The following is a 12,411-nucleotide window of genomic DNA, read 5'->3' as shown; positions in this document are numbered from 1 at the left end:
ATTTGGTTCACACAGTTCCATCATATTGAGATTCACCCAAATGAAATGGCTCAGGCCGTCTTCTCTCCCATATAAAACCACTGCTACAAAGAAGTAAGGCAACTTCCTCAAGCACACCTTCATTTTGGTAAGAGTTTGTGCCCTGGGACCTTGGCAGAAAACCAAAACCCCAGCTCTTATAATGGAGAAAGAGATGTCTGCAGGGGTGTACTAGGCCTGTATTTGGAAGCCAACATAGACACAGATGGCCTTCTTTCCCAAACTGTCTCCTGCCCCTTGCTGGCCCTCACATGGTGGGGATGGAGACCACTGGCAACCTCTGGGGGGAAATGGAAGTGGTTTTCCGCACACATCCCATCTGTGTTCACACCACTAAACCGGAGCTCGCTTCCCCTGGTGGGAATGAAGCACTCAAGCTACAGGCATCTGCTCCCAGAACAAATGTTTATGGGCAAGCGTTTGGACTTGGCAGTACAGGGCAGAACTAGCCGCTGAGGGATTAGCGGCCAAGTTTACTGGGTTTACCAATTTCCTGGTTCTGGTTCCGGTGTCGTCCCCCACCCCCACCCCTGGTCCCCATGTAAGGGGCGGGGCCAGCCCCAAATATCCCGGATGGATCCAGAATCTGCCCCGCCCAGCTAGTGTGAACACACAAAGGCCTGGAAGAGCAGGTGGGCAGGCAGGGTTGCCTAGTTCCCGTGGGGCTGCTCGGCCCGCCCAGGTGAGAGCAGGGCCAGGTGGAAGTGGGTGGTGAAGGGTCCTATTCTGTCCTGGCCCCTGCCCTGCTTTTGTTCAGAAATCCCTCCAAGTGCTTCCCTGCCCCATCTCCTCACAGGCTGGCCTTGTTCTAACTACAGAGGGGTCACAAGCATATCCCGCCCCTAGGACTTTATCAGTCGTTGCTCATAATCTCCTTCACTCCAGAGCGTTGAAACAATCTCCTAGCCACAAAAGCATCACTTTATAAAGAGATGCACTGGCTTGGCAGGATAGGGCATAGATGAGCCACAGAACCCATATACAAACCTTGGTCCGTTGTGGGAGACTATTGATGATGCCTGGTGAGACGAAGGATTTGCTCCAGAGGTGGTATCTATCTAGCTGGTACTAGAATGGACACCTATCACCTCTATTCATCCCCTCCTTGGACTCCATGTTAGTGTGTGTGTGTGTGTGTGTGTGTGTGTGTGTGTGTGTGTGTGGTTTTCAGATCCAAGACCAGAATTGCACCAAGCCTTTATTGTGGGGGTCTCATATGCATTGAATAAAATTGAGAAGGGACCTTGTCACAAGATACCAGTAGCATCCTGTCCCCCTAGTTATGACACCCAAAATGTCACCAGACATTGTCAGATATCAGTTGCTACCAGATTCTGCCTGAATTAAGAGTGGACTGTGGAGAAATGGGTTTCTTATCATTCCCTCATTCAAGTCGCTTTTACATGGTAGCTCCTTGGTCTGGCTCATCTTTCTATTCACAAATCTATGGCCATATGCATATAGTTTTATTAGGTTGATGAGTGGGTGGGTGGATGGATGGATGGGAGGTAGTAGGAGGGGTATCTCTGGAAAGTGAGACACTCATAGGTGGAGATCCGCAATAAGCATAAAAAATAATGAACCCTTGGTACCAGGTCTTTGGTTTATAACTAACTTCACTGTCCTCTAGCTTTGGGTGTGATGGTGGCCCTACCTCTCAGTCTCAGCTCCTGACAAAGTCATTCTTTTATACCTGAGAACTCTTGCACATGCACACTAAGTCCTTGAGGCAGAGCCTCTCGAGATCATTCATGCCTCTTTCCCTTCACTGGCAGAGTAAAATGGAGTCTCCTGAGACCTTCATGAGAAAACAGCCCATCACACCAGGATACAGTGGTAAGTAGATACATTCATAACAAATAGTCCTGGGCTCTGGCTTGTCTTGGTCATTGTCTGTGTCTAGCAGGAGTGATATAGATATGTAGGAAGATGATCTAATATCCAGAACAGTTTCAAGGCAACTGGCTGAGACAATACACCCTCACGGACTACTCCATAATCCTAAAATTTTCTTTGTGTTCCCATAAGATACAGTACCCCCCTCCAACAGGAAGTAGTAAGAGAAGCTATGCCCAAATTTCCAAATATACAAAGCTGGCTTTGGAGATGGAATTGGTTTACTCCTTCTCTAAACCCAAACATATTGCTAAAATAAATAAATAAATAAATAAACAAATTAATTAATTAATTAATAAAAAGGTTGAGAGATTCTTTTGTCCCATATTAGAAGAGCCCTCTGGTGTGGGACAGAGAAAAACCAATATTTTTATTTAAATCAGGTTGATTATAATTGTGATCTCTAAAGAAGAAAAGGGGATATGATATAGATATATAGGATATAGATGTGATAGGATAAAAGGGTAGATTGTTGAACCTACTTTTAAAGAGCAACAACTTGTTTGAAATATTTTACATTGCTATGGCTTTTAGTTTATTGATACAGATTTAAAGTTAATTTTGTTATACTGTATATATATTTCTACTCTTGTTTGAAGTATTATGTTTATGTATCTCATTTAAATTGTAATGGACAGTTAAGAAATACAGATTAACAATTAGTCTTCTATGATAATCATACTTGTAGTCATGTTAAGTTTTCTAGGTATACATAGATATAATTCAATTAAGTAGGTAATCTTCAAATACTTCAAAGACCTAGAGAATATGGCATTTAAAATGTTTTTAAAATTTAGACTTTCTGGACAGTGAGATATGTCTGCTCCTGGCAGCATCAATTTACTTCAGAGAGGAGGATGGGCATTGAAGACACTCTATATAGAGTTTATTTTCACCTTGGCAAAAATAGCCATTTGGGCAAGAAACTGTTCTTGCCTGGACTGCTTGATCGACTGGACATGCAGGACCCATAGGAAGGTGACCACTGAACTTTGCTTGACAAAATGGTCCTTCAGGTTCCTGCTTTGCAGAGGAAACTGCCAGACATTCTACAGGACACAGAGAGAAGTGACTGAGAGACTCTAGCCTGTGGGCTGAAGACAAATGCCCCAACATTACCAAAGAACTTTGGATGACTGTCCAGGCTGCCAGCTGTCTCTGTCTACTCTTGCAAGACTTCCGAAAGTTGCTTGCATCTTTCTCCCATTTCTCAGGTAATAGTATATCCTTCTGAGGTCTTTGATGTAGTTGAAGACTAGATAGTTATAATTTTCCTTAATTATAAAAAAGATAGGTTAGATATGAAACCTTAGACTCACAAATATAAGATAGGTAGGATATCTCCTTTAATTCTGCCAAATATACTAGTTATTATAAATAGACTAGATATTATAACTGTAATTCTTGCTTGATAATTGTTTTGTTATCTGTAATTTTACTATGTGAAAGTTAAAACATTCCTTTTTGAAAAAAAGAACAGGGGAAGTGCTGTGGGATGTTCTGTATGGCAAATGCGTTGCTCTGATTGGTAAATAAATAAAACACTGATTGGCCAATAGCCAGGCAGGAAGTATAGGTGGGACAAGCAGAGAAGATAATTCTGGGAAGTAAAGGTTGAGGCAGAGAGACACTGCCAGCCGCCGCCATGACAAGCAAGATGTAAGGTACGGGAGGCCAGGAGCCATGTGGCAAAGTATAGATCAATAGAAATGGGTTAATTTAAGATAGAAGAAGTAGATAACAAGAAGCCTGCCACGGCCATACAGTTTGTAAGCAATATAAGTCTCTGTGTGTTTACTTGGTTGGGTCTGAGCAGCTGTGGGCCTGGTGGATGAAAGATTTGTCCTGACTGTGGGCCAGGCAGGACCAGGAAAACTCCAGCTACACAGGAGTACAAGCGCTCCAGCTTCTAAGACACACATTGGGAGTGCCCAGTGCTGCACAAGGGGGACAGTCAGTTTTGGTTAATTGAGAAGAAAACACTTAGGCCAAATCCTTCAGGAGCTGGCTGGGATACCAGAAGCTTTTGACACCTGCTGGGTGGCTTGTGGATCATAATGATTGAAGATAGACAAAGAAGGAAAAGTTGGGGGCTTTGTCCTTTCTCAAGTCCCCCACAAGAGTGGTTCTTACCTTCTCATTCCTTCCTGAGTCTCAGAAAGGAAGACTGACCACCTGCCCTGTTGAGATTGTAGCCCTGAATGTCATATGTCTAAGAAACCCTTTTATCTTTGACAAGTGGTTTCCATTTCTCTTTTTTTCTTTTCATTTATTTATTTTACATCCAACCTCAGCTTTCCCTCCCTCCTCTCCTCCTGCTTCCTCCCCTCCTGCCCTCCACACTTCCCCCTTCAGTCCACCCCTCTGCTTCTGTTCAGAAAGGGGCAGGCCTCTCATGGGTATCAACAAAGCATGGTTTATATCAAGTTGTGATAAAACTAAGCACTTCCCCTTCTATTAAACTGGGTAAGGCAATCCAGTATGAGGAATAGGTTCCCAAGAGCCAGCTACAGTGTTAGACAGCCCCTGCTCCCACTGTTAGGAGTCCCACAAGTAGACTAAGCTAAACAGCTGTCACATACATGTAGAGGGCCTAGGTTGATCCTATGCAGGCATTGCTCTCCATTTCTAAAGGTTCTTCCCCATCAGGCTTCTGAGAACTGTGAATAATTGAAATGCTCAGTGGTCCCTCAGTTTTCATACATAGCTGTTTTCAGAAGCAGCTATGCTTGAAAACATTCCAAGGTTTTCCAGGCTCACCCTGGCCCTACTAACTAGATAAGAAAAATATGTTTTGGATTCTGACAGTTCAGATTTATTTCACACCTCCCTTTGTCCACTGTCTACAAGACTGTAATAGCCTTCTTTATGTAAAGAATGAATTATGTAAACTAGCAATCAGCCCCATCATCTCTTGATTCTTCAAATGGATGTTTGTAAATTTGAATGTCTCCAGTCCTTCCCCCCTCTCTCTTATTAAGGACATTTTGGCTTTAGGGATGACTTAAATGTGGAATGATCTTACTTCTAGCTCATTAATTCTGTTTTCTGAGACTATATTCCCCCCAGAAGACCATGCTCATAGGTATTACGGATCAGGAACTTGGATATGTCTATTTGGGGAATACAATGCACCTTATCATTGGATATTCTTTATGGTCATTGTGATAATTAAAGAAGTCAGTATATGCACACTTCACTTGTTAGGAAGTCTTGTATAACTAGGTATGTGAGTGTCATGTATATACATACACATACATAAATATATAGATAAAAGTAGGCCTTGGTGGTAGAGATGCCACTTCAAAAGGGGCCTTAAGTTTCTATGGCTTTCTCCATGTCATCATAGGACATATTTTGATTGCCCAGGGGTTGGTGAAATAGTTTATATAGTTCCTTGTTTCTGTGACTAAGTGCTTCATAAGGGACAATGTCAGGGAAAAGGGACTTATTTTGGCTACAGTTAGAGCTATAACCCATGATGGTTGAGAAGGCTTGGCAAGGGGGGTCTTATGGATGGGACTCCTCACATTTTGATAGACCAAGATATACCAGCCTTTTTCTTTAGGGCCACCAACCAGCTCCCAAATCATGACATGGAGACTTCTTATTAGTTATGAATGCTCAGCCTTATCTTAGCTCTTATTTTAATCTGTTTCTCTTTATCTTCATTTCTCATCGGGGTTTTGACCTTTCTTTCTGTATATCTAACTTTCCTGCTGTCTCTATGTCTGTCTGGCAGCTGCTTCTGGTTTCTGGCCCCAGGTGTGTTCCCCTTTTCTCCTCATTCTCTCCTCCCTTCTCTTCTTCTCAAGCCTAGCTGTCTCCTACTTATTCTCTCTGCTTGCCAGCCCCATCTATTGTGGTGATATTTTGAACAAATAAAATTTACCTGAAGATCAGAGGACATAACAAGCCACTACATTAACCATAGAGGCCAAGCAGTGGTGCACACACCTTTAATCCTAGCACTCTGTGGGGCAGAGGCAGAGATATGTCTGGATTTCTGTGAGTTCAAGGCCATACTGGGCTTCATTAGATTAATCCAGTTTAAAAAGGAAACAGAGCCAGGCAGTGGGACACACACCTTTAATTCCAGCACTAGGAAGATTGAGACAGGAAGTGATATGGTTGGGTGGGATGGAGGAGACAGGAACTCATTCTCTTTCAGGCTGAGGAGTTGGTGAGGTAAGAGGTGGTGGCTGTGGCTTGCTTTGCTTCTCTGATATTTCAACTTTCACCCTGATATCTGGCTCCGAGTTTTTATTGTAAGCCCAATTAAGATTTGTGCAACAGTCTATCCCTCTCCTGCCTAGCTATTGGCCATTCAGCTTTTTATTAGACCAATTAGATGCCTTAAAGGCAAGGTGAAACAGCAACACATCTTTACATAGTAAAACAAATGCAATATAAACAAACGTAACTCATCTTTACATCATTAACAAAGTCAACATAAGCAAATGTAACACACCTTTATTTACACAGTTAAATAGTCTGCAGCATAAACAAATGTAACACATTTTTACATAAACAAATGCAACATAAACAAATGTAGCACACCTTTACACAGTTGAAGTAATAGCCCACGGCATAAACAAATGTAACACACCTTTACATAGTTAAATGTTCCACAACACCAAGAAGCAAAGCACAGGAAGTGGTACTGGATTACAAATCTTAAAGCCCACCTCCAGCTGCCCACTTCTTCCAGCCCCCACTTCCTCCAGCCCCCACTTCCTCCAGCCCCCCACTTCCTCCAGCCCCCACTTCCTCCAGCCCCCACTTCCTCCAGCTGCCCACTTCCTCCAGCCCCCACTTCCTCCAGCTGCCCACTTCCTCCAGCCCCCACTTCCTCCAGCTGCCCACTTCCTCCAGCCCCCACTTCCTCCAGCTGCCCACTTCTTCCAGCCCCCATTTCCTACAGCCCCCTCTTCTTCCAGCGCCCACTTCCTCCAGCCCCCCACTTCCTCCAGCCCCCACTTCCTCCAGCCCCCTCTTCTTCCAACGCCCACTTCCTCCATCCCCCCACTTCCTCCAGCCCCCCACTTCCTCCAGCCGCCCACTTCCTCCATCCCCCCACTTCCTCCAGCCCCCACTTCCTCCAGCCCCCACTTCCTCCAGCTGCCCACTTCCTCCAGCAGGGCCCCACCTCCACAGTCTCCTGGAACAGTACCGTGGGACACCAAGTTTCAAACACACGAGCCTGTGGGAACACATTTTACATTCAAAGCATAACAGATGAAGGATCTGTGACCTCAGCTCTGTCGAGGTCAGTCTGTTGGATTCTTCTAGAAGGTGCTTTCTTGGGGGTACAGGACTTGGAGCTGCTCCATTCAGCCCCAAAGCCAGGTTTTCTTTCTTAAGCAACAAAGGCAAAAAACAATGAGCTGCAGTCCTGAGAGTTACTTACTATGCAGCTTAAAGCAAGTTCTTAACCAGTCCCCTCGTTTGTCCTTTTAGAAAATGGCTTTATTGTGGCAATATTATAGGACTTAGGATTCAGCATCCCGTGTAAATGAATAGTTGTGTTTTACCCTTACTAATTGTAATGATTACATGTTATTTTGTGGGAAATGGTGAAAAATTGTCCTGGGGTGGGTCTTGCAGATAATGAATTTACCTTTTTATGTTATCCGTCTCTACTCTTAATGGGCCTGCAATTTCTCTACAGTCTGGCAAGAAAGATCCCAGATTGCATTTGGGAAGTGTCAAGGAAAATAAGCTTTCTCTCAAAAAAAAAAAAAAAAAAAAAAAAGAGATGAATAATTTCAATTACTCCTCAGACTATCATTTAGGCCCATTAAATGCTTTCCCCATTTGCTGTTCAGCCTGACATGGGGGATTTGCCATCACAGTGTATTACTGTCATATCCTTTGTTGAAGTGGACCTTTCTTCCCCAGCTCCAAGGTCATTTTTCTGCAGCCTTGGGAGGGCCCAGCTATGGTTCGAACAACACCACCATTTGTATTAATGGCCTTTGGAAAAATGCAGCGTTGGTGGCAGTGGAGGGGAGCCAAGTGGAGGGCTGCAGTGGTGGGTACAGAGACTGGCTCTCAGACGGTAGCCAGCTACCTCACTCAGGCTGTGATTCCCTGTGCTCTCTCAGGCTTCATACCATGGCTCAGTTGCCAGGGAACCCCCAGCGAGGACCACATGAATCACTGTGTGACAGCCTTCCAGGAGAGAACGCAGAGATACAAGGAGCAGATGCAGGAATTGAACTGCTCTGTGGCTAGTGCCCCAGCTCTGAAGCCCATCTGCTCCGAGGACACAGTCCTATGGACGCTGCATGAGTATGCCAAGAAGTACCACCCCTTGACTCTGGGTACGGCCTCCCCCACATCAGCTTCTCTCAACCCTGGTCCTGAGTGAAATCCCAGCAGGCCATTTGTAGAGCCAGAGAGAGTACCTAACCAAACACAGCTGATGTCAAGGAGAAAGGACCCATCCCAGGTAGTTGGGGGAGGAGGGCAGCACCCTTGGAGTGGACTTTGAGGATCAGCTAATGGATCTGTGGATGCCACTTTGGGAGTTTTCTCTGAGCTGGACTTCATTGTTCTCTGAGCAAGTCCTGCATTCACCCTGCCAATCAGTGTCACCACCAGGACCTAATGGCACTTCTGGTGATGATTCTGATTTTCTTTCTCCCACCTGGAGGCTCTTCTGGGTTGAGAACCTAAGAGCTAAGTGTGTCCTGGACCTATACTACCTATATTTCCTGGCTACGTCTCAGGACTTGGCATGGAGGTAACATGTGGAGCCAACAGTGGCATCTGCCTCCTTGGTTGCTGAAAGAATGAAATGAAATGATCTACCTGAGAGAAGCCCTCCCTAGGATCACTGACACACAGTTGAAGATCTAGGTGTGGCCTGGGGTTTATTGGGTTAACTGTTAATGTGCCAGGGAGCTTGGCAGTGCTTCCCACTGTACTTCTCTGAAACCCTCAGGATCCCTGCTGTCTCCTTGCAGAATGCAAGAATGTGAAAAAACCATTGGACGAGCCCCCCATCCCTGGCTGGGCAGGCTTCCTGCCCAGAGCCAGGGTCACTGAATTTGGCTGTGCCACAAGGTATACCATCATGGCCAAAAAGTGCTACGAGGACTTCCTGAATCTGATGGAGCAGGCCAAGAGGGCACATCTGAAGCCATATGATCAGTAAGTGCAGTTTGCATTACCCATAAGCTGCAGGATCCAGGGAGCAGAGTAGAGGGGAAAGGGACAGCAGGGCACACACCCCATCCCGGCACTCCTTTGACCTTGTCTTAGTTCTGGGTCTGACTTGCTGCACAGAATCTGCCTTATTTGTCACAGCAGGGTCTTCCTGCAGGCAGCCATGCCCTGCTGTGGGAAGGACTGGGAGCAATCAATGGAACACTCTGTCCCAGCATTGGCTGAGATGCTAAAAGGGATGCTAGGCATGATAGCACACACCTTTAATCCCAGCAGTCCTGAGGCAGAGGCCAGCAGATCTCTGTGAGTTCAGGGCCTGCTCTACATACTGAGTTCCAGAACAGCCAGGGCTACATAGAGAGACCCAGTCTCAAATAATCAAACAAACAACAAATAAAAATGAGGATGATTGTTTACAACATCTAGTGCCCTGGGGTTGATTCAGTGGATCTGGCTGGTTATAGGCAGCTGTCTCCTTCCTCACTGCTCCACGTGCATCCCTCTGGAAGTTGTTTGTTTTGTTGAAGAGGACAGCCTTCCCCCAACAGAGGAGGACTGATCTGCTGTGCTCCATGCTAGAACCTCTAAACAGGCTCTCAAGATGCTGAGGGAGGGAGCTACCAGGGATACTGGAGCATTGTACAAGGCAGCTCTTGTATCTCAGTTACCATCCATGAAACAGGGATCGTAATTCTGAACGTTAGGGTGGTTTGTAAGGATTATAAAAACAAACTGTGCTTTCTCAGGACTTGCATGCTATACCTCTTACATAAGGAGTAACTTCATGCTTTCTGCTTACTTTAGAATATATGGTGTGAGCTCTGCACAGCCTCCTGACCCTTCTCCAAAAGTCTCACAGCTCCAAGGTCTCCCACCTGAATTTTCTGTGCCGGGTAAGCAAGGGAGGCACTCTTTCCTTCTGACCTGCCTGCTCAGCTGGGTCACCTGTGTGCAGCTCACATGGAGGCTTTCTCTTCCAGGTCTAACACCTGCAAGTGAGGCCTCCCAAGCTCCTGAAACCTGTGGCTGTGCTCAGTGGTCCAGTCTGTCGTGCAGCAGGAATGTGTATGGAGAGCCACCATCCTCAGCAAAGACCTTTGCAGAGGGCTAGAATCCTTCATCATGTTCAAAAGCCTGCTGCATTTGCATCAAACCCAGCCCCTCCCACTCTTTGGGCAATGAGGAGATTTAATAAGAATTCTTTATCTGCTACCTGTGCCCTGAATGACTGGCAATGTCACCCATGACGATCTTTGAATAGAGAGGTTACCTCTCAGCCTGCTAAGTTTTTTTCTTTCTTTTTTTTTTTTTGGTCTGGGGAGAGGGCTAATGGGAGTTTTCAACATGTTGACCTGGTGAAGGACCCTTCCAGGTTTGTCTCCTCTTGACACGAAGGTAACTTTGTATAGCTGGGCCAGGCTCTTCTTTGAAAGTCTAGCCAATCCTTCTAACCAGTCTAACCCTGTCAGCCAACATGGGTTCTGGTGTAGACTGCCCCCAACCTTGGTAAGACTTCCTACTCCAACCCTAGTTTTCTAGAATCCAAGTCCCCAGGGAGACTCCAGCTGGCAGACCCCAGCTATGTGAGACTACCAGGGCTGTTTGAACACAGTACCCAGCTGGGTGGCTTCACCACCCAGAAAGTCCAAATCTGTAGGTGTCAGTTGCTGGGACCAAATACCTAAGAAGCAACTCAAGAGTGGAAATGTGGCCACAATTCAGGGGTTCAGAGTCCATCGTGGTGGGGAAGGCATGGCAGGAACATGGGGTGGACAGACACATTGCATTTGCAGTGAGACAGGGACAGAGGCAGGCTACATCAAACCTCAAGGCCCTCTAAGTGACAGACTTCCTCCAATGAGGCTCCACCTCTTAAATGTCCTGCAGCATTCAAAAACAGCACCACCTCTGGAGGACAGTGTTCAAACACCAGAGCCTGTGGGGAATGTTTTACATTCAAACCATGCCATAGATCTTCAGTCTCTGTCTTCTGGTCCCATGGCATTCTTCCTATGTGTCTGTAGACTCACTTCCTCTTGGGAACGCTGGCCACATTGGCATAGGAGTTCACTGTGCTCCATCCTGATGTAATCCTAACTAGCCAAGCCTGCAGGCCCCTGTTTCCAAGTCATATTCTGAGGTCCTTGTTTTTAAGGGACACAGTTCAGTCATTAAGATTGGTTTTCTGTCTTTCCTGTGGCAGACCAGGTGTCTGATTTCTTGTGGTAGCTGTCAGTACACAGAAGAAATCTGAGGGAACTCTGAGGGAACAGAGTCTGTCCATGGGCATCAAAACACCTGGAAACTCTCAGAGCCCACTGTTGCAGGAATTCTATTTAGTCTTAATAATAAACACCTGAAGCTGGATATGGGGTAAATGCTGAAAGAGCAGAGAAGCAGAGCAGCCAGCTACTAGAAGTGCTGGGATCAAAGTGTGAGCCACTGCCTGGCTCTGTTTCTCTTTTAGACCGGACCAATCTTACGTAGGACCAATCTTACGTAGCCCAGGGTGGCCTTGAACTCAGAGATCCATCTGCCTCTGCCTCCTGAGTGCTAGGATTAAAAGTGTGTGCCACCACTGCCTGGCCTCTATGGCTGGCTAGTGGCTTAGCTCTGCACTCTGATCTTCAGGCAAGCTTCATTTGTTAGATCACAAACAAAATATCACCACAGCCCACAGAAACAGGTTTTTCTGTTTTGTTTGTTTTTCTGGGAGCTCCTCACACAGCAAGGTCATCCTTGCTGTATAGTGCATAGTTGAGTTCTCTGGAGGAAAAAAGAGCATGCTGGGGGTAGGAGAGTGAGTCTGGGTGTTTCAAAGATATTTTAGGTCCAGAAAGATGGCTCAGTAGGTAAAGAAAGGCTCCTGCCATCAAGCCTGATGACTTAAGTTTAATCCCTGGGACCCATATGATGGAAGGAGAGAAACAACTGTGGTGATATTTTATCTGTGTACCCCAATAAAGCTTATCTGAGGAGCAGAGGAAAAAGCCAGCCACTATAGTAATCATAGAGGTCAAGCAGTGGTGGCACACACCTTTAATCCTAACATTCAAGAGGCAGAGATTCATCCAAATCTCTGTGAGTTCAAGGACACACTGGGAACAGAGCCAGGCATGGTGGCACACCTTTAATCCCAGCACTAGTTAACCATAGAGGTTTGGAGGTCTGTACAGATAGACAGGAAGTGATGTAGCTGGGTGGAGAGAGGAAGTGAGATGGAGGACACAGAAAGGATATAGGCATGAGTATATAGGAAGTAGATCTCTTTTTGGCTGAGGATTTCTAGTGGTAAGGATGTGA

At 45.8% G+C, this 12,411-nt stretch overlaps 1 protein-coding gene across 1 annotated transcript; it reads left to right on the top strand.

Moving 5' to 3' along the window:
- The first annotated feature begins 693 nt into the window (after positions 1-693).
- Positions 694-10,219, top strand: C1H10orf82 (chromosome 1 C10orf82 homolog). The gene is made up of 6 exons (XM_036180412.1): positions 694-721; positions 1,815-1,875; positions 8,043-8,261; positions 8,907-9,093; positions 9,913-10,005; positions 10,075-10,219. Exons 2-6 carry the CDS (start codon positions 1,821-1,823, stop codon positions 10,217-10,219), a joined length of 699 nt encoding a protein of 232 aa, XP_036036305.1. The 5' UTR covers positions 694-721; positions 1,815-1,820.
- Positions 10,220-12,411: the final 2,192 nt, after the last annotated feature.

This window comes from Onychomys torridus, chromosome 1 (genome assembly GCF_903995425.1).
Source record: "Onychomys torridus chromosome 1, mOncTor1.1, whole genome shotgun sequence".
Taxonomy (NCBI): Eukaryota; Metazoa; Chordata; class Mammalia; order Rodentia; family Cricetidae; genus Onychomys; species Onychomys torridus.
The sequence above is the reverse complement of the archived record's forward strand: the minus strand, read 5'-3'. Positions and strand labels throughout refer to the sequence as shown.